General features: G+C 41.1%; 1 protein-coding gene and 1 non-coding gene across 5 annotated transcripts; both read right to left on the bottom strand.

The window, feature by feature from the left end:
* Nucleotides 1-210: 210 nt before the first annotated feature.
* LOC110533462 (tubulin-specific chaperone cofactor E-like protein) lies at nucleotides 211-23,062 on the bottom strand. Of its 4 annotated transcripts, none has more exons than XR_016483606.1 (9): nucleotides 22,768-23,060; nucleotides 20,193-20,359; nucleotides 19,770-19,919; nucleotides 18,734-18,873; nucleotides 15,132-15,313; nucleotides 14,124-14,386; nucleotides 11,654-11,780; nucleotides 10,419-11,331; nucleotides 211-2,335 (listed from the first exon to the last, which is right to left on the bottom strand). XR_016483606.1 is itself a non-coding variant. In XM_036989854.2 (9 exons), the coding sequence occupies exons 3-9, from the start codon at nucleotides 19,909-19,911 to the stop codon at nucleotides 1,978-1,980; spliced, it is 1,329 nt and encodes a 442-aa protein (XP_036845749.2). In that variant the 5' UTR covers nucleotides 19,912-19,919; nucleotides 20,193-20,359; nucleotides 22,768-23,062; the 3' UTR covers nucleotides 211-1,977. The 4 variants fall into 4 exon arrangements, 2 of the variants coding, with proteins under 2 accessions (XP_036845749.2, XP_036845750.2); XR_016483607.1 differs by having other exon boundaries at nucleotides 20,193-20,353; nucleotides 22,768-23,046; XM_036989854.2 differs by having other exon boundaries at nucleotides 11,215-11,331; nucleotides 22,768-23,062.
* On the bottom strand, nucleotides 16,708-16,761 carry LOC149979955 (U7 small nuclear RNA). The gene has a single exon (XR_016484228.1). It is a non-coding gene; the product is annotated as a U7 small nuclear RNA (small nuclear RNA).
* Nucleotides 23,063-23,173: the final 111 nt, after the last annotated feature.

Genomic DNA, 23,173 nt, shown 5'->3' with positions numbered 1-23,173 from the left:
AAAGACCACTACAACAATTTGGTGGAATGTTACCAACTATATTGAATTCCTTGAAGTACATAGATTAAGTTGCAGAAAATATCCATTGTTATCCCGTTATACAAGTTCTAGGTAAATACGATCTGAAATAGGTCTGTAAAATAAAGCATTGCCAATATAAGAGAAAACCATAAAACACCACCATAATAAAGCAAAACCTTCTCATAAAACCAAAAGTATCTAAAACATTTATTTACAGATATCAAGGCGATGGTAAAAGGTTGTAGACAGAAGTAAATTACAGTGCTACAAATAGTCAGATTTAACAGTCTGCAGGAAAACATTGGTAAATAAATTATGTGTGCATTCAATTTGATTTTAGCCAAAGACAAAATAACATTTAAAAGAAATGTACTGGAGGCATTGAAGCTTTCAGAAAAAAATCTTAATCACTAAACAATAGTTATTGATCTGATCATCCTCCAATAACTTCATGTAACATCAGATAAACACATACTATAGTATACACTTTTAGTGTAGGTACCTCTAATTTGTTAAAAGTGCATGCAATCCCAAATATTAAATGGCCCACTTTTAAAAAATCCATGGTCCCAGCCCACATACCATATATTACACACTTTACCATTACCAATCATGCAAACACAACATACTAAAGGATCAAGAAGCACCTGAGATTCACCTAAAATAATTCCCAAAGGACAAAAGTCATCCAGTTATTTAAACAAAGCCTAGCTGTGACAGATAGTCACGTTCATTCAGCTTTTGCAAACGTACTTTTCTTACATTTTTCCACATAATATGTAATGTAAAAAACATCACAGAGGAATTTAGATTAAAAAGGGAAATGTAATTGGTAGAGTAATTGGTAAATAAACCCAGTATGTGGTTCACGGATTTCTCCCATCTATAAGAGTAGATGTAAACTGATGCAAACAAACACTGAGTGAAATTATCCATAGGACTGGGGAACAACCAGATGTGATTTCCCATTGGTCATTTCTCACATCTATCTGCCAATTGGAGAAGGTCTCTGAATCTGAAGACACCTATTGGACAACATGCACCAATGGGAGAGCACAAATTCCAGGGGTGTATCATTGACCCAGGGTCGACTAAAACAATGGACACTGGTTCCAGTGGAGGTGTGAGACGGGGAGAGAGGACGAGAGAGGGAGCGATAGAGAGAGGTGAGGAAGGCCACAGCCTGTTGGGTGAACCAATTGAAATCCAAGCACAGAGGAAGTGACCGTGACACAGCGGCCGGTGTGTGGTTACCCAGTGAGGTTGGGCTGGGGTTCTCCTTCCAACACCCACTCCCCCTACCCCTCACATCCCATCCCCACTCCCCTCAGCAAGGGGGTAGAGAGCTGCTCCATTCATGAGGAAACAGACAGCAAGACGACCTGAAGCAACCTGAGTGCAGTGCACCTCCCCTCCTCCTCTTTCCGCCAGGTCACCTGTGTGAGTTGAGGTCAGTGATGTTCCGTGTGGTCTCTGTGTGTCACAAGCTCTATCATCCTCAAAGCTCAATGGAGTGTCTCTCAGTGCACCACCCTCTAATTCTGACTCAGAGGTTATCTCAGGACATCTGAAGCACGTGGTTCAAGACTGAGTGGGAGAGAGGGGGACTATGCTATTGGGTTAACAATACTTAAAAACCATAAATATTTCTGATAAAAGACTCTTCTGTGCTCTCTTTTGACAGACCAAGCGCAATCGCAAATCGCAGTGCGGTGCTTCGCACCTAGCCATAAATTGAGCCCTCAGTGTGATAGTGTGCATGTAGCATACATGTGTGAGTCGTGTGTGTGTGTGTGTACAGTAAGAGGCTTTGCTAATAAACATCTTTACAATCAACGTAATTTAGGAAACAGAATAAAACAATAAAATAAAAAAAGAGACTGCATAGAAAGTTGGTGCCAGAAGCTGGTCAGTCTGTAATTAAGCCCTGAGTCCTCCACACACACACACAACTTCTTAGGAGTCGGAGGAGGTGGATGAGATGGTGCGGCTCTTGGTTTTGGGCACCACCAGGATCTCATCCCCGTCTTGGATCATGTACGAGTGGAGTGCCCGGCTGCTGTACTTCATCTCTTCAGGTCCCAGCGCGGAGCCCAGCTCGCGGGCGATGTAGTACAGTCGCATGCCATTGGCTGGCAGCCCCACCAGCGCCCTGAGCTCCTTCTTGAGCTCCCCAACAGTCTGCTCCAGCCGCAGGCTCAGCGCCTCCGTCCGCTCGCCCCAGCGCACCTCCAGGGTGGCCGTGCAGGGCGGACGCAGGTCCACCTCTGCCAACGGGGCAAGCTGCCCGTACTTGGACACCAGGACGTGGTACCTTTTGAGATAGGACAGGATGGATGGGAAGTTGGGATTGGTCATTTGTTCAAGAATAGTGGTGATTGGTCAGTCTTGTACATACAGTAACTTCGGAAAGTATTCAGACCCCTTGACTTTTCCACATTTTGGTACGTTACAACTTTATACTAAAATTGATAAAATAAATAAAATAATCCTCAGCAATCTACATGCAATACTCCATAATGACAAAGTGAAACATTTATTTTGAAATGTTTGCACATGAATAAAAATAAATAAAACAGAAATACCTTATTTACTTAAGTATTCAGACCCTTTGCTATGAGACTCGAAATTGAGCTCAGGTTCAACTTGTTTCCATTAATCATCCTTGAGATGTTTCTACAACTTCATCGGAGTCCACCTGTGGTAAATTCAATTGATTGAGGTGACCAAGAACCTGATGGTCACTCTGACAGAGCTCTAGATTTCCTTTGTGGAGATGGGAGAACCTTCGGGAAGGAAACCATCTCTGCACACCAATCAGGTCATTATGGTACAGTGGCCAGACGGAAGCCACTCCTCAGTAAAATGCAAATGACGGCCCGCTTGAAGTTTGCCAAAAGGCACCTAAAGACTCTCAGACCATGAGAACCAAGATTCCCTGGTCTGATGAATCCAAGATTGAACTCTTTGGCCTGAATGCCAAGCATCACATCTGGTGGAAACTTGGCACCATCCTTATAGTGAAACACGGTGGTGGCAGCATCATGCTGCTGGGATGTTTTTTAGCGGCAGGGACTGGGAGACTAGTTAGGACTAAGGCAAAGATGAACGGAGCAAAGTAGAGAGATACTTGATGAAAACATGTTCCAGAGACTCTCAGGACCTCAGACTGGGGCGAAGGTTCACCTGTCAAAAGGACAACGACCCTAAGCACGACAACGACCCTAGTCAAAGTGGAATTATGTGTAAGCCAATGACACAATCTCAATTGAATCCATTTTAAATTCAGGCTGTGACACAACAAAATGTGGAGAAGGTCCAGGGGTGTGAATACTTTCCAAATGCCTTCAGAAAGTATTCACACCCCTGGACCTTCCCCACATGTTGTTGTGTTAGTCTGAATTTAAAATGGATTTAATTGAGATTGTGTCATTGGCTTACACATAATACCTCATAATGTCAAAGTGGAATTATGTTTTTAGAAATGTGTATAAATTAATTCAAAATGAAAAGCTGAAATGTCTTTTGAAATGCCCTTTGTTATGGCAAGCCTAAATAAGTTCAAGCGTAAAAATGTGCTTAACAAGTCACATAATAAGTTGCATTGACTCACTCTGTTGCAATAAGTTTTTAAGATGATTTTTTAATGTCCGTCTCTAGCTGCTGGCTACTTTCAGTCTGCTACTCTGTGGCAATATACACCGCTGTCCTGGTCCAAACACCACAAAGCAAGCTAGAAAACTATGCCCAAACTGTGGTAAGACCGAAGAACTCAAAAGCGGTGGCCTGTGACATTTGTGATGTGTTTGTTCACATAAAGTATGGAGATATCCAACCCATGTCATATAATGAAGCTGTCTCAAAGTAACATTTAGCTTGTTTGCAATGTATGCTGTTTAAACACGGAGCCAAACATTGGGATGCTGGACACAAGCAGGGATGATGAGTGCAATCTAGATGAAATAGTCGACTTATCAGTAGTGGGGACAGAAAATGACATGTTTGACTGTTACAATCGGAGAGGACTTCACTTTATCCATGTGAACGCGTGGAGCCTGCAATCGGAATTAGAGGAATTAAAACACCTCGCTTCTAACACCTGGGCTGCAGTAGTTGCTGTGACTGAGACATGGCTCGATGGGTCAATTGAGGACAATAACGTTGAGCTAACGGGGTTATAGCATTCATAGAATTCACCGAAACGGTGGCGGTGTGTTTTTACTTGGTATTAAGTGTTTTTTAACCCTTGTTTATAACTGAAAATAGGTCTTGAAGTTGCATGGGTAGATATACTTCTTCCTAAATGTTGTCCTGTCACTGTCTGCTATTGGCCTCCTAAGCAGAATAATGTCTATTATTTACTTGAATCAAATTGGTGTGATCAAAGTATTTGCTGATAGAGAATGTATTTTGCTTGGTGATTTTAATACAAATGTGCAGTTATCACCCAAGAACAGTACACAAGTAAATGCCCTGTATAACTTTAATCAGTTATTTGGACTGAAACAACTGATTGTTGAGCCAACCCAGGTATGTATTGACAGTAAATCAACTTTGGACTTGATTATTGTGTCAGACCAAGAGAACATATGTCTGTCAAGACTTTTAAATATTGCATTTAGTGATCATATGGTAACCTACTGTACCTGTAAGAAATCCAAAATGCTGCTTGAGCCAGGTAATAACTTCATGAAGGTACGGTCTATGAAACAATACTCAAAGGAATGTTTTGTAGAAGTACTTGGGAATTTGGATTGGTCTCATGTACTAAACTGTGATGTTGATCAAGCTTGGTATCTTTTTAAAGATCTGTTTGTCGGCACTCGACTCTCTGGCTCCGATGAAACTAATTTGAATCAAACAGTGGTCAGGGAAATGGATCACCTCCGAGATCTTTGACCTTATAAGGAAAAGGGATCACTGCCTGGCCAAATTCAAAAGGACAAATCTACAATACGATTATGATGGTTATATTAACTATAGGAAAGATACAAAACGGATAAGGCCAAATCCCAACATTATAACGACGTTGTTAATAATGACAACTTACACCAGCCTCGTAAACTGTGGAAAATGTAAGAATATTGGCTCAAAATCCTGTAATATTGGCCTGGATATTGATTATGTTTTATGCTATGAACAAGGTTTTACCACTATAGCCTCATCTCTGGTTAAGAAGTTACCCACCTGCTCTGGATACTATGGCCAGTCTTTCATTAATAACTTTTACCATAGCAAAGGTATGTTTGAGCCGTGCATGGTAACAGAGGACAAAGTTTCCAATCTACTATGCTTAATGAGAACAAACAAAGCAACTGGGCTGGATAACCTTCCTGCAAGATTCATAAAGGATAGCACTTGTGTCACTGCTAAAATGATAATACATATTGTAAACCTTTCTATTAGTACTGGTACATTTCCCAATGATCTCAAAAGTCTGGGTGGTTACGCTCCACAAGAAGAGCAGTAAGACAAATTTAGGAAAATACAGGCCTGTGTCAATCCTCAGCACCTTATCCAAAGTTGTTGAGAGAATTGTTTTTAAAATCAATTTGAGGGATACCTTCGAGCACAAGCTTCTTTATGAACTCAAATCTGGCTTTACAACAGCTCATTCTACTGATACTTGCCTTATACACCTTTTTGACCGCATCAAGCAGGAAAGTGAGAAGGGGAACTATGCAGGTATGGTCATGTTAGACTTGCAGAAAGCATTTGACACTGTGGACCATGATATTCTCCTGATGAAACTGAAAATGCATGGGTATAAATGATGTAGCAGTGAATTGGTATAGGTCTTATCTGAACAACGGAACACAAGTATGTAATGTTGGTGATGTTCTGTCAGAGGCCAAAGAAATATCCTGTGAAGTACCGCAGGGATTAATTTTAGGGCCTCTCTTATTTCTAATATACGTTAATGATATGCCAGAAACAGTGTAAACTACTACTTTATGCTGATGGCTCAGCCATAGTGGTATCTGGAAAGGATACATTTTACATAGAGGAGACCCTGAGTAAGGAATTGCATTTTGTTAGAGATTGGTTGACTGACAACAAATTGTCGCTACATTTAGGAAAAACTTAATCGATTTTGTTTGGAACAAAACTTAGATTGCTTAGGGCTGACAAGATAAAAAGGTAAACTGTGCAGGCCAGGATAATTAATCTAAAACAAGTGTACCTTATCATGGTCTGTCCCTACATCAATCCCTTTCTGGAGACCTGCTAAAATTATTTCTAAAATGGTGAATAAATTTACATTTTTTATATCATAACACTAGATATTTTAAGATTAAAGTTAAGAAACTGCTGGTCTCAACCTTGATTCATTTTGATTATGCCTGCTCTGCTTGGTATAGTGGGCTATGAACAAAGTTGAAAAAGAGAATGCTGGTCATGCAAAATAATGTTATCAGGTATATGCTTAATGTCCCCTCTAGGACCCATATAGGGGTACAGGAGGTGGGCTTGTTACCTTTGAAGTGCAGAGTGGACCAACTTAAACTTAAATCGTATGTTTGACATCTTAAATGATCATGCTTCAGGCTATATGAAAAACCACATTGATATGGTCTTAACCAACACAGTCACAATACCAGCGCTAGTGTGATGTCTTGTAAAACCCCAAGAGTAAACAGTACTGCGAGGAGCACGTTTTCTATACAGGCATTTGTCTATGGAATAGCCTCCCCTTGGAGATCAAGCACAAAAAAGGCATAATCTTTAAAAAGCAGGCAAAGGTTTTTCATTTAGAAAAAGTAAGAGAAACCACTCCACTGCCCCTTGTGCCCCCTACTGCTGGTCAGATGTATTTATTTGAATGATAGGTATGATGTGCAATGAAGATTGTTTTTTAAGGTTGAAATGTGAAATGAATATGGTTGATTTTTAAGGTTAGGGAGAAGGGCAGTGAATAGTGCCACTTTTTAGGATGTCAATATAAATTAATGTATTTATGGTAGTTTGTAATTTTGTCTAGCCTTTTATTCATTTTTTGTGTTATTGTATTTGCCAATCGAGAACCACGTTGGAAACAAGCGTTTTAATTAATCATTTTAAGTGATATCCTCGGTCCACATTGTACACTTTGTTGTATGTCTGTTAGCCAAAATAAATTAAATTCAATCTCATCTCTGTACCCCACACAGACTTGTCTGTAAGGTCCCCGAGTCGAGCAGTACATTTCAAACACAGATTCAATCACAACAGTGAGGTTTTCCATTGCCTCGCAAAGAAGGGCACCTATTGGTAGATGGTTAAAAAAAGCAGACATTGAAGAATATCTCTTTGAGCATGGTGAAGTTATTATTTACACTTTGGATGGTGTATCAATGCAACCAGTTACTACAAAGATACAGGCATCCTTTAATGGGTGTGATAGGCGATAACCGAGGATAGATCAACAACATTGTTGTTACTCCACAGTACTAACCTAAATGACAGAGTGAAAAGAAGGAAGCCTGTATAGAATAAAAATATTCCAAAACATGCAACCTGTTTGCAATAAGGCACTAAAGTAAAACTTTTTAAAAATCTGGCAAAGAAATTGGCTTTAGGTCCTGAATACAAAGCTTTATGTTTGGGGCAAATCCTACAACACATCACTGAGTACCACTTCATATTTTCAAGCAAGGCGGTGGCTGCATCATGTTATGGGTATGCTTGTCATCACCAAAGATTAGGGAGTTAATTAAGATAAAAGGAACAGAAGAGTCAAGCACATGCAAAATCTTAGAGGAAAAGCCTGCTTTCTAACAAACACTGGGAGACACAAATTCACTTTTCATCAGGACAATAACCTAAAAACACAAGCCCAAATATACACTGGAGTTGCTTACGACACTGAATGTTCCTGAGGGGCCTTGTTACAGTTTTGACTTAAATCGGCTTGAAAATGTATGGCAAGACATGAAAATGTCTGTCTAGCAATGATCAACAACCTACTTCACAGAGCTTGAAGAATTTTTAAAATAATAAATGTTCAAATATTGTACACTCCAGATGTGCAAAGCTCTTAGAGACTTACTCAGAAAGACATTCAGCTGTAATTGCTGCGGTGATTCTAACATCTATTTGCTCAGGGTTGTGAATACTTATGTAAATTATATATTTCCGTATTTAATTATCAATACATTTGCAAAAGTTTATACTAACAAATTAATTGTGTGTCGAAGGGTGGGAAAAATAATCACTTTAAATAAATTCTGAATTCAGGCTGTAACAACAAAATGTGGAATAATTAAAGGGGTATGAATATTTTCTGAAAGCACTGTACATTATGGGAAACAGACCATTTTAATCCCACGTTTTGCAGACGTGATGTACACTGAGACAAACTGTTCTCTCTCAAACAAGCATATTATTTTTCAGTTTAATATACAATGAATATATCTGAACGATAACACCAGCAAAAACATAGTGAAAAGGTTTGCAGTATTTTATAGCCTAATCATTATCTAAGAAAAAAGCTTTTTCTGACACTGTGGTGGTAAGTTGGGACAAATGTTAGTGAATGAGTGTGTGTTTGTGTGTGCTCGCTAAGAGTGGTGTGCTCGTTCGGAAAACACAGTGAGCCCTCTACCCCTCTCTCAGCCGTGAGAAAGCCCCCACGCCCCCCCTCAAGGGAACACTGAGGTAGAGATAAGGAACGATTAAATAAAATCCCAGAGAAAAACCCTTTCTCTTTTCAAAGCTACTATACCATCTGGGCCAATCAAAGCAATTTCCCCTTCCCACCCCCAAAACCCCGCCTGGCCGGGGTTTCAGTGCGTGTGTGTGCCACCGCCATGGGAATTCTACTCCAAGGCCCCAGTCAGTGCACAAAGTGCCATTCTGTGAGAAGCCCATTTCTACTCTCACTTAAAGGTCTCATTTAATGTGGTAACTAACTACTTATACACCTCTGTAAATTACATTGCGAGAGATAATGGAGGTATGGTAATGCTAAATGCCAATTTTAATGGTCCTGTGGTGCCTGAAAAAAAGCTGTGGCATTCATTTAATACCCGTGTTTCTATACACGGCCAAAAGTATTGGGGCTAATACCTTACCTTGTATCTACCCGAGATCTCTTAGGGACTTATCGTCTGGCATTTCATGCCACTCTCACTCTCTGTTCTTTAATCCTCCTCAGCTGCCTGGTTGAGAGATGACGTGCTAAAAGGTTTGTGTTACGTTGCATTTCCTCACTTCCCCGGTATGCCCTCAATCCCCTTACTCTGTCTCTTAATAATGACCCCATGCCCCATCTCTACATATCACAAGGCCCTTCCTCTTTATAACCCCCCCTTCTTTACCCAGACCCCTCTGTAGCCCCTTCTTTCTCTCCTTACCTCAAGTGCACTCCTCACCACACCCCTCTTGTAAACCCCTCCTCTCTCTCTCTCTCTCCTTACCCCAAGCCTCCCCAGTCTCTCCACTCTCGCATCATTTCAATCTCCCCAAGCTGTTTCAGAAAGCTGCTTACGACCACCAAATAGCTCTATTTTCATGTCACCTGACCATAGCAGTGGTTCAAATCCAAGTGCCAATTCCGTTTATCAAACTCCAGGCGGTGCTTTAATCAGTTGACATGAAAATATTTATCTTTGGCCATGCACAACAGCGGTGGTTTTGGTGTTGAAAAACAGAAGCATATGCAGAAAAGTAGCTCATACCTACTGTAAAATATGGTGGGGGATCTTTGATGTTATGGGGATTTTATTTAAAAAATATATTTTTTACTTACACTGGTCCTGGAGCCCTTAAGGTCAACGGCATCATGAACTTTACTAAGTACCAGAGCATTTTAGCCAAAAACCTGGTTGCCTCTGCCATGAGACTGACACTTGGCCACAAGTTGATCTTGCAGCAAGAAAATATGCCAAAACACATCAAAATCCACAAAAAAAGTGGTTAATTGACCACAAAACCCACATTTTGCAATGGCCATCTCAGTCTCCAGTCTTGAACCCCATTGAAAACCTGTGGTTTGAATTGAAGAGGGCAGTCTAAGAGCAGGCGAAGGCTATCAAGGATCTGGAAATATTCTGTTTGGAGGAATGGTCTAAGAACCCTCCCAACGTGTTCTCCAATCTCATAAAACATTGTAGAAAAAGGCTACAGTATTGCAAACAGAATCTCTTTCTCTGAGCAATTGTATTAGTATAATAATATATTATTTTGAGGTGATCTGTTCATCTATAGCTATGACTAAGACTAGGCTACGGTTATTCAAAGGCAGCTGTCTGTCAAATCTGTGCAGGCTGCCGTGTTCACCAGTTGTTTAAAAAGGAGAGAGAGAAATATAGAGGAGAGATTTAGAGGAGAGAGAGAAATATAATTAAACAGAGAAAAGTGAGCAAAAGAAAACCAAGAAAGCGGTTTGCGGCTTTGAAACACTTCCATTGCAGTACCCTGATTAATCTGAGACACTGTGGGGACGCTGTGTTGGTTTGGAGTCATTGGTCCACTGGCAGAAACACACCTGCAGAGAAAAAGAAAACCCAAGCACCCCCCCACCAAAAAAGGCACTTTCCCCACATAATTAGGAGGACAATATTCACACAGAGCCGAGCTACAACAGGTCTGGTTACACAGGGAAATGAGTCAAGCTCTCAATCTCCCCCTTAAAGGAAAAGAAAAGAGAGAGCGAATGAACGAGTGAAGGAGGAGGAGGTCAAAAAAATAATCTACCTGCCACCTTGTGTATCGGTTTTCCGATCTGAGTATTCAGAGGCACAAAGAAGTCATTGAGTAGGCAGTGACTGGTGCCATTGTCTCGCAAAGGTTACTTTCCCCCAGTCAAGGAGCGCGCTTTCCCCCCGAAAATCCTTCCATCACATTCTCCTAAGGTTAAGTGGAATGTGGCTGGCAAAAAGCGTGGGCCGATTAATTTTTATGCATGGGCCCGAAACCCCCCCCCCCCCAATAAAATTCCCATCATGGGAAGTCCTGAGATGACAATATGTTACGGGATGTCAGGTGTGTTAGAACACTGAGGGGAGTGTTAACATAAGCAGAGAGAGGTACTGACTCAGTGATTCCTGTCTGCTGTTGAGGTTGTTGTCTCAGAGGAATGATAGTGCTATTAAGAACAACCTCCATCTGGTTCATATCAGAAGAAAAATGTGTGCGTGTGTTTACAGTTCCTCTGACATACAGTAGCTCTACCTCAACAGAGTGTGGAGTGTGTATGTGTGTCAACAGTACCTCTGAGGCAGCGTCTCTTCAGAACAGTCCAGGTAATGTCTGATGAAGAACCTCTCAGCGTCTTCCCTCTCTCCTTCCGTCACCACACTCCCATTCAACACAGTCACAGATGGCAACCTGCAAAAGGACAAAGATTGAGTGTGTGTGTGACACATTTACACAAATGAAACAGGTGTGTATTCAACAGGTTTAATAACCCCCCCCAAACGCAAATAAATAATTAACACCCTACCATTGTACTTGTACTTTTCTTGCACTAACACCTGTACTTGCCTTTTCTCACTAGTAGTGACTTTGCTGATAGCTGCTGAATTGAATAATTTTTTTACATGCTATTGTGACATGTGGTTGCTTTTCCTAGCTACCTTTAAGATGAAGTACTAACTCAATCACTCTGGATAAGACTAAAATGTAAGTGTGTGTGTGTGTGTACACTCACTGTGCCACGGTGAGGCTGCGTCTCTCTTTGTTGGTGTAAGGCTGCAGTAAGGGAATCCCCATCAGCCTCGCCTCCTCCAGCTTAGGGAAGAAATTCAGCCTCTCTATGTCCTCCCATCGGTTAAGTCCTTTAGGACACACATGTGCAAACACACGCATGCATGCACACACCCAAGGATATGGAAATGATCAGCACTCATTCTCTATGGAAGGCCAGGATACAGTATTGACTATGGCGTACAGAAGTAGTACAATACAATACATAGTCCTCATAAAGTCTGCTGCCTCAGTTTGTATGATGGCAATTTGCATATATTCCAGAATGTTATGAAGAGTGAACAGATGAATTGCAATGTCCCTCTTTGCCATGCAAATGAACTGAATCCCCCAAAAAAACATTTCCACTGCATTTGAGTCCTGCCACAAAAGGACCAGCTGACATGTCAGTGATTCTCTCGTTAACACAGGTGTGAGTGTTGACGAGGAAAAGCTGGATATCACTCTGTCATGCTGATTGAGTTGGAATAACAGACTGGAAGCTTCAAAAGGAGGCTGGTGCTTGGAATCATTGTTCTTCCTCTGTCAACCATGGTTACTTGCAAGGAAACACGTGCCGTCATCATTGCTTTGCACAAAAAGGGCTTCACAGGAAAGGATATTGCTGCCAGTAAGATTGCACCTAAATCAACCATTTATCGGATCATCAAGAACTTCAAGGAGAGCGGATCAATTATTGTGAAGGCGGCTTCAGGGCACCCAAGAAAGTCCAGCAAGCGCCAGTACAGTCTCCTAAAGTTGATTCAGCTGCGGGATCGGGGAACCACCAGTACAGAGCTTGCTCAGGAATGGCAGCAGGCAGGTGTGTGCATCTGCACGCACAGTGAGGCGAAGACGTTTGGAGGATGGCCTGGTGTCAAGAAGGGCAGCAAAGAAGCCACTTCTCTCCAGGAAAACATCAGGGACAGACTGATATTCTGCAAAAGGTACAGAGATTGGACTGCTGAGAACTGGGGTCAAGTCATTTTCTCTGATGAATCCCCTTTCTGATTGTTTGGGGCATCCGGAAAAAAGCTTGTCCGGAGAAGATAAGGTGAGCGCTATACCACCAGTCCTGTGTCATGCCAACAGTAAAGCATCCTGAGACCATTCATGTGTGGGGTTGCTTCTCAGCCAAGGGAGTGTGCTCACTCACAATTTTGCCTAAGATCACAGCCATGAATAAAGAATGGTACCAACACATCCTCCGAGAGCAACTTCTCCCAACCATCCAGGAACAGTTTGGTGACGAACTGCCTTTTCCAGCATGATGGAGCACCTTGCCATAAGGCAAAAGTGATAACTAAGTGGCTCAGGGAACAAAACATCGATATTTTGGGTCCATGGCCAGGAAACGCCCCAGACCTTAATCCCATTGAGAACTTGTGGTCAATCCTCAAGAGGCAGGTGGACAAACAAAAACCCACAAATTCTGACAAACCCCAAGCATTGATTATGCAAGAATGGGCTGCCATCAGTCAGGATGTGGCCCAGAAGTTAATTGACAGCATGCCAGGGCGGATTGCAGAGGTCTTGAAAAGAAATGCTTGTAATTATACTTCAATATTCAATAGTATCATCTGAAAAAAATATCTAGAGACACTGAAGCAGCAAACTTCGTGGAAATTAATATTTGTGTCATTCTCAAAACGTTTGGCCACGACTGTACAAAGAACTATCAATAGAAAACAGGTAAAACACAAAGTGCAGCTAGTTTGCAGTCTTTCCATTTTCAGTTTAAGTGGTTGTGTTAGCTGTGTTGTTGGCTAACTCGTCTGAATAAGTGTCCGGACGAGAGAGACATTTTTTACGCCAGGCGAAATCGCTCATCATTATCTCATTGTTACCGATGTATCCAAATAAATGTCATAAGAAAACAGCTTAAACAAACACAAATGCAGGTACTGTTGTTATTCTGGCTGCACTGTTTGACGTGACTAAGTTAGCCGCGGTTGGCTGGCTAGCAAGCAAGGGATAAGAACGTTGGCAGCCAGTATGGCAATGGAACATTTAGAATGAACGACTGGGTCGCGTCTCTGGGTCGCGTCTCTGGCAACCGAACCAATAGAATGTTAGACCAGCCGGCTTGGGTAGCAACCCTAGATTTGTGTTGGGACTATATCTTGTGGAAGGATGAAATAGTATGAATAAATTAATCAAAAATATTTTAAAATAGGAAAATATGTCAAATCTTTATTTGAATATGTTGGTAACCCATTGTAAAAAAAAAAGTGATAATGCCGGTGTTTGGAGGATATATTGTCCCGGTTTTCCTGCCAGAGATGAAGACTTGGGCCTAACAACACACGTGCCAATATATCCTCCAAACACAGGCTTCTCGAGCATTATCACTTAAGTATGCTCCTGCTGAGTGTGTGTGTGCGCGCTTGTGTGTGTGTGTGTGTTTGCATGTGTATGAGACTCCCTTCGCAAACCTGAGTTGTTGAGGTTGATGCTGCGCAGGTTAGGAAACAGGCACTGCAGTGTGTCCTGAGGTGTGTCCTCCTCCACAGAGCTGAGTCTGTTGTTGGACAACACCAGGGTGTCCAGGCACGGGTACATCGGCCCAAACTTACGGACCTCACTCCACTCCTGTAGCTGGTTGTCTGTGATCTGGAGCAGGCGCAGGGAGGGGCAGGGGACCGGGGACTCAGCAACCTGGTCATAATCATTCAGACAAAGGAAGAGCTCCTCCAGTCTGCAGGGGGAGATAGTATGAGTATCAGAGGTAGCTGGGTCGTTCCACAAAGAGTGCCCTTTTCACTTAAAATATCCCTTTGTACACCAATATTCAATTTTAAAAGCCTGTTATGTTAAATGAAGTGCCCTTTAATATAGACCACATGGAGAATTCAATAAACAGATATCATTTGTTTTATATAAAGACTTAATAAGTGGCCAAATTCTGCATTTTGACATGTCCCACCGTCAACCCTGTGCCTCTTCTAGGAAGTTTCAACCCACTTAATCCCAAAATGTATCCATGTTTTTACCATCATTGTAAGGCCATAGTTATTGTGTTGCTTTGATAAAGTAATTTCTGAAGATTACTATTTATTTCATGCGATTAGTGATTCATTTGTTCCTCGTTTTATGGTCTACCCTGTTACGTGAACTGATCTCACATTTTTATCTTAAAAAAAAAAAAATTCAAAACAAACATTGAACATGTAATAGTCAAATCATAGTGTAAAAACTGGTGAGGTCAACCCTGGTACTTTATTTGGCACTTAACAGGCACGTACTAGTGCTTTTTTTGTACCTCTTGAGATTGAAAACGTGTTTATGAAGTTGAACATGTCCTCTTTATGACAATGTTAAAATTAGGTGAAATTAAAAATATATTTTGGACCAAGTTACACTTCTTAAAAGGCACCGAATTGTATTCACGTGTGCCATGTGTCTGGTTTGTGATTCACAGTCCACTATCTGTCATGACTTACTCAGGGGTCTGGCGTGTGAGTGTGTGTACCGTGTCCCAGGTGACACGCGTGTTGATGAGGACCAGGCGGCGGACTCGGGAGAACACCTCAGCCAGGCCTGGCTCCAGTTCAATCCCACTCAGAGGGTTCATACTCAGGTTAAGGAAGTCCAGGTTGGGGATGTTAGACACAATCGTGCAGATCTGGCAACCCAAAAGACAGATTGGAGCCAAAACACTTAACTGACTGTACTGACAACATAAAAGACAGATTGGAGATATTATGCACAAATCACACTGTATGTCACATGCACCAAATACAACAGGTGTAGACTTTCGCTACAACGCAGAGTTAAAAAGGAAGAAGGATGAGCAAAAAAAAACAATCAAATAGTAACACAAAATAACATTGGTTTTGGTTTGTTTCATTGAAAAGGGGCTGATATAACATTGATTCGACCACAGAAAAAAAGTTGATAATATAGTGCAAACTAATGGGGCAAACTCAGTGAAGTTCAATCTTGTGCGTCTCTGTGCAGCATGGCATTCGTTCTGCACAGCAGTCCTGGAGGAGGTGCGCGGCGGCCAGTTCTGGAGGAGGTGCGTGTGCAGTTGAGGGAACATTGCATGTATGTAGGGGTAAAAGTGACTAGGCAATCAGGATAGATAATAAATAAATAGAATAGCAGCAACATATGTGGAGTGTGAAAGTGTGTCTGTGGCATCAATATGTACTGTGCATAATATGTGTGTGTGTGTGTGTGTGTGTGTGCGCGCACGCTGGAGTGTCAACGTAGCATGTGTGAATGTGAGGGTAGAGTCCAGTGAGTGTGCATAGGGGTCAATGTTAATAGTCCAGGTGGCCATTTGATTAACTGTTCAGCAGTCTTATGGCTTTGGGGTAGAAGCTGTATACTGTAGTATACACTGTAGTGTACTATGTTAAGAATGATGTTCTGATGATTATTCCCGATTGGAAGGCCTGGGCCCTTGAACCATAAACTAGGTCATGGTGTCCTTAAGCAATCAATACATTTGAAATGTATAGTCTATTCAAACCCTAGGTCTCATCCTTGATTTAATGTTTTAGCTTCAGGCATGGAAGGGTGAAAGCGCAAAAAGATAATACACAAGTGTTTAGGTCTGCCCTGCGAACCCCTTAGAGGAAGGCATCTGTTTTCTCATTTGCCTGTCTATGTTGCTCTATTAAACCTTTGAAGCAGCAATATGTAACTTTTTGGGTGACCCACATAAATGTGAGTTATAGATCTGTCATGCTCATAGAACGCAAGTAAGAAACAGTAGATTTCGTCTACGTGCGCTATTTATTTGCTTCCCGTTATTACATTTAGTTTTAGAATCTTTTACTTTTGTACACCAGCGGTTTTGAACACCATAGCTGAAAATACAATATTTTTGCTTATGGAAAATATATCTCACAGCGGTTTAGATGGTACAATGATTCTCTACACTATAATTGCTTGTTTTGTCACAAACTGAAATGGTGGAGTGTATACTTTACATAATTTATACACATGTTGACCGGTTTTGAATTCCTGTAGTATTTACTATAGTTGTTTTATTTTTGTATTATCTTTTTGGGTCTTTCTTCAAGGAAACCTCCTGAACAAATACTAAAAGAGCAAAAAGTAGGTAGGATTGGGGTCTGAACGGCTAGGCTCAGCACTTCTGCTCTTTTTTTATAACTTGTACGGAGCACAATATATTAGTCTACACTTGGCATGTACAGTTGAAGTCGGACGTTTACATACACTTTAACCAAATATATTTCAACTCAGTTTTTCACAATTCCTGACATTTAATCAGAGTAAAAATTCACTGTCTTAGGTCAGTTAGAATTGCCACTTTATTTTAATTAAGAATGTGAAATGTCAAAATAATAGTAGAGAGAATGATTGATATCAGCTTTTATTTATTTCATCACATTCCCAGTGGGTCAGAAGTTTACATACACTCAATTAGTATTTGGTAGCATTGCCTTTAAATTCTTTAACTTGGGTCAAACATTTTGGGTAGCCTTCCACAAGTTGGGTGAATTTTGGCCCATTCCTCCTAACAGAGCTGGTGTAACTGAGTCAGGTTTGTAGGCCTCCTTGCTCACAAACACGTTTTCAGTTCTGCCCACAAACTTTCTATATGATTGAGGTCAGGGCTTTGTGATGGCCACTCCAATACCTTGACTTTGTTGTCCTTATGCCATTTTGCCACAACTTTGGAAGTATGCTTGGGGTCATTGTGCATTTGGAAGACCCATTTGCGACCAAGCTTTAACTTCCTGCCTGACTGATGTCTTGAGATGTTGCTTCAATATATCCACATAATTTGCCTGTCTCATGATGCCATCTATTTTGTGAAGTGCACCTGTCCCTCCTGCAGAAAAGCACCCCCACAACATGATGCTGCCACCCACGTGCTTCATGGTTGGGATGGCGTTCTTCGGCTTGCAAGCCTCCCGCTTTTTCCTCCAAACATAACAATGGTCATTATGGCCAAACAGTTCTATTTTTGTTTCATGAGACCAGAGGACATTTCTTCAAAAAGTACGATCTTTGTCCCCATGTGCAGTTGCAAACCGTAGTCTGGCATTTTTATGGCGGTTTTGGAGCAGTGGCTTCTTCCTTGCTGAGCAGCCTTTCAGGTTGTCAATATAGGACTCATTTTATTTGGCATATATATATTTTTGTACCTGTTTCCTCCAGCATCTTCACAAGGTCCTTTGCTGTTGTTCTGGGATTGATTTGCACAATTAATCTACAATTTTTTTATTTCTACAATTTTTTTTCTGAGGTTTTTAGCTGATTTCTTTTGGTTTTCCCATGATGTCAAGCAAAGAGACACTGAGTTTGAAGGTAGGCCTTGAAATACATCCACAGGTACACCTCCAATTGACTCAAATTATGTCAATTATCCTATCAGAAGCTTCTAAAGCCATGACATCATTTTATGGAATTTTCCAAGATGTTTAAAGGCACAGTCAACTTAGTGTATGTAAACTTCTGACCCACTGGAATTGTGATACAGTGAATTATAAGTTAAATAATCTGTCTGTAAACAATTGTTGGAAAAATGACTTGTGTCATGCACAAAGTAGATGTCCTAACCGACTTGCCAAAACTATAGTTTGTTAACAAGTAATTTGTGGATTGATTGAAAAACTAGTTTTCATGACTACAACCTAAGTGTATGTAAACTTCTGACTTCAACTGTAGGTATCACACTCATGGGTGACAGAAATGTAAATATGGGGGATGGGAATGGGCTGACAAGGTACAAAATCTGTCATTCTGCCCCTGAATAAGGCAGTATGGTCCATTTGCTACATGCTTCTTTAATGCTAGCCAAGAGGTGCTGGACATTTAAAAAGTCCAATAGTTGGTTATTTTGTAAAAACTGTCCAGATAAAACACCTTAGACATGTAGAAAATAAGTCAAACTTTTATCAAAAAAGTTAACAATCTCTGAAAATTATGAAAACAATGAAAAATGTGTAAAACAAAAAAATGTGTTGACCGTGCCTTCGTGCTAATAACTAGCTGCTTATAAATAAATGGTGCATAACATGGTAGCAAGGGTGAGGAGGATAAGGAGAACTACAGTACCCACCTCCCTCCAGTCTTGCAGCTGGTTGTGGGACAGGTCCAGCTCCACCACGTGGGCACAGAAGGTGGCCACCTCAGCCTTGTCCCCAGCTTTACTGATGCCACAGCCGTCCAGGACCAGCACACTGGGCAGGTTCAGACGATCTGGAGCGAGACAACAATCTTTCTAGTGAATAATTGTTCTTTATTTAAATCAAACTGTACCGTCAATAAGAATCACATTCACATTACAGGGGACAACAACCTGGTATCACTTATTGTCATTACTTATTTTGGCATCACTACATAGGCAGTATCCTTGGGGCGCTAAGGCATTAGAGAATGACTCATGATGTGTAGATACACTATATCCCTTATAGTACATGGAGTTTGCAGTATTCCTGAGTAACTAGAAGATGATAACTTGTGTGATTTCCCTGTATAACACATGCAAGTAAGCCTACATGGATTTATTACCGCTTAATTCAGGTGTTTTTGTAAAACAGAAAGTAGGCTGTAAAGTATGGCCCTTGACTCTTCTACCTTGAGAAATAACAACTTTTTCAGTTCATTAGAGTATAAATCACATCGCACCCACCAACTCAGTTTAGCACGTAACATAACAAATGCTACAGAGAAAAGATGCATAGGCCACCATATCACTGAGTTTTTACTCAAAGTCAGCGCGCTAATGCGGCCTTCAAATGCTTGTCGGAACTGGAAAACTTCAAAGTTATGAAGTCATAAGTCCGACATGACTGTGTTCAAGTGGTTTTGAAGTCAGAATAATTCCTCAAACAATTAGATTTTATCTAGCTAGAGGAGCTAGCTAATGTTGCTAATGATAAAGTTAGCTAACTTGTTTAACGTTGCCAATATGGTCAAACTAGCTACATTATCTACATTGATAAGTTTGACAATGCCAAAAATGTATTTGCTTTATAATCGTCACAACTAGTGTGAAATTATCTCCAACATTCCCACGGAACCTCGTATTTCCTACTTGCGAGGAGCATTTGAAGGCAGCATAAGCTACGGATCCAAACACCTTGATTTCTGACCTTTGATGGGCGACCCCTGTGGAGGAGACACTACCACGACACCCATGCCGTTCCCACGACAGTATGGGAAATTCTCTGGGTTGTACTTCTCACTGACCACCTGGACAAAGGTGCGCCCCTCCTCTTCATCAGAGGACTCCATGGCCCCAACTGTATGATCAGAGAGAACGAGAGGCTTACACCCAGGGGTATGGTTACAAAGTACAGTAGGACTTGTTGGGTACACCACATGTCCATGCCAATCAGACTTGGAAACACTTGGTTTAGCATATAGAGGCTATAGGTCTTTACAGATAAAGCACATGGCTTTAGTTACATGCCCTTTCAACTGACTGATAGCATACATGCTAACAAGTCAAATCTTGTTCACGTACCAAAACATTGACTTAAGGTTAGCAGAGAATGTTTGAAATATTGACTCACAAATATGACTCCTCTAGGGGTAAAGTTGGTGTGGACCACAGACAGACACCTCTGGGCTGTAGTGTTGTGAGGAGGTGCTGTCTCTCTCCCTCTCTGGCACCGGCCAGGCCTGGTGGATGAGGAGGCAGTGCCAGTGGCTCACGCAGCACAGGCCTGGTACACTGCGGCTTAGGGAGAGAGAGAGGGCCCAAGAGGGGGGGAGAAAAGAAAGAGAGCGTGTCACATGAGCTAAAAGAGTGAACCCATTATCCTTCCACATTGTGACATCATCTCAATGAAGTAACCATAGATATAATAATGACCTTTTCAATAGAAGTAACAATGATTCACTCTACTCTGTTCTTTAACATATCCTGTTCAACTCTCGTTTGATTACTAGATTACTAGTCTGACAGAAATCACTGATCTCTAACATTTGTGGTTCACTTAGCCTGCATAAGGTTTACGCAACAGTCTATTTGTTGAGTCAAAAGAAAAGTCCATACACTCTCTCCAACTCCAACGGTCATGGAGTGCTACTGGGTACACAGGCTTTAGTGAAAGCTTACAAAGATTTCAGTTTTTAAACTGCAGTAAAAGAGCAGTAACTTCAGTCAACTGTGGTATTTTGGACGCAGTAATTGCAGTTAGACATTCTAGATGCAGTATTTGCTGCATACTGCAGTTATACTGCACTCTAACTTCAATATTTTTTCGTAAGGGCAGCACTGTTTCAATTTCAGTCTGAACCACAATTTGTTGAATCAAGGCCTGGTGTGTTTCTGCTGGGCTGGAACAAAAGCCTCTCCAGGTATGAAGTTAGAGATATGTAATCCCTTTCGTAAGGACACAGGTGTCTGAGCAGGTGTCGGATTCTTACAGTGCTATCTAAATGATCAGACTTATCGGTTTCGCTATCTGATTGGGTTAAGCTCGGTCTGTCTGCAAACTGATTCTCTGGCCTGGACCCATCTGAACTCACAACATACCCTTTTCACACCATCATGCTGACTCGAACCATACAGAACTAGCCTAACTCAGGTATTTTATTTTCACTTTGCCCTTTCCAGCACTATACGTAACCAGGCCAGCGCAGTTCAGCTTGGCTCAGTAGTGTAAAGCAGCCAATAAACCAGTAGGCATATCTCAAGTGGTTCTGTTCCCAGCCCTGAGCCGTCTGAGACAACATGATGACACCATACAGACAGGGTTCTGTCAAGAACCTGTGTGAAGTCCAGTTAGAGAAGGTTTCCCATATCAGAGACCCTCTGGTTTCAATCTTCGATACACCTGGGATCAAAGACGTGACGAATAGCCCAGATCAGGTGCTTCTGACAGCAAACTGGGATTAACACTGAGATAACTTTGTGTTTGAGTATGAATCCAGGAAGATTAGCCCTGATAGTCATGGGTATTTTAGCTCATTGTAAGGGCCAAGAGAGCAACAGTGGTACTACAGGTGCAACATTTGTTTATATAGTTACATTACCAAGCGATCTTGGCTGGGATTTTCAAGTATGTCCGATAAAATAGACTATAGCAATGTGATTTTTGTGGTTCTAAACCACAACCATAGCCTGCTTGCCTTGACAAGTCAGCCAGACTTGAGATATGCTTTTCAATAATAACTAGAGTTAACTCAAATTCTTTAACACGCTTGTTGACAATGTGAACACTATTCTGTAACCACTAGGCAAACTGTACGCTCAAACATAGGCTACTACCTCAAAACATGAGCATATGCCATATCATAAGGACACAACAGAAACAGGTTTTGGATGTCAAGGTTACATGTGACAAAACTCAACGATAATCTCCGATAGAGCACGACTTCCATCACAAAAGACTACCGGTAGGGTATATGCATGTATATTTATTATTATTTTGTATTTTTTCTTCTTTTCGTAGGGTATATTAATGAAGAGCGGAGGACATGGTTGGCCTATGGGAGAAGGTGGGGGTAGGGGTCATGCGCACAGCTGCCATGACAACACCTTTGTGGCCCAACGCGTAATGCGTAATGGGGGGGGGGGGGGGGGGCATTAGAACAAGATATAACAATTAGTTAATAATTCTTGAACTTGGCCAATGTGACTGTGACGTAATTGCAGTGGATTTCTATTCTACTTGAATAAACTCAAGTTCTTGGAGATTTTTTTTGTTTTATGTGTATAGAAAACTTGCACGGGTTCTATACGTTTATGTATCCTGAACCGGTTTTCATGCTATGCCGCAGCCAATGTTTTGAATTGAGAAAAACATTCCCCGAAATCAGAATGATTCCAGAAAAAAAAAAATCGACAGTGAATAAAAACACACAAAATGCATCAAATTACATTGCTTTGAAACCAAGCTGTATATATATCGACATGATCAATAGATTATTATTTGATTGCGACAATGATATGTGTTTGAAGTAACAGGTTGTAGGCTACTTGTACGCGTGCTCATTTACTGTAGCTATGATTTAGGGAATATATTGTAACCTAAAACAATGGTCCTTAACAAAAATCATCGGGAAATATACCTACGCCGTCAGACCATTGAAATATATATATTTCGAATACGCATTGAGAGAACATTCGATGACACTTACCGTTCTCTGTCGTTCACTTCGAATGTTTGTTATTTTCGTTCGGTTAGGCAAGGGTCGTCACTAGTTACAACAGCCACAAAGTCATAAACCCCGCCTATTTCTACAATTTCTCCTCTGAAAATATGATTTTAAGCCTAACCGTAACCTTAACCACACTGCTAACTTTATATTAAGACCAAGAAATTATTTTACGATATAGTTTACAGCTATGGCTGTACTATCTACTATAGTGGAAATATTAGGTGACACTCAAAGACCCACCTCCTTCGTTGAGGAAGTGACGCAATTTAAAAGAACAGTCAATCAACTCTCAAAAGAAAACACTTTTTAAAAGTCCATTTTGTAGATATTTTACAGATGATGACAAAAAATTGTTGTGGAGAAATACTGTGCAAATGACTAAATA

This window comes from Oncorhynchus mykiss, chromosome 10, assembly GCF_057628025.1.
Source record: "Oncorhynchus mykiss isolate SJ-2025 chromosome 10, ASM5762802v1, whole genome shotgun sequence".
In the NCBI taxonomy this organism is placed as follows: domain Eukaryota; kingdom Metazoa; phylum Chordata; class Actinopteri; order Salmoniformes; family Salmonidae; genus Oncorhynchus; species Oncorhynchus mykiss.
Note: the sequence above shows the minus strand (reverse complement) of the source record. Positions and strands in the feature narration are given on the sequence as shown.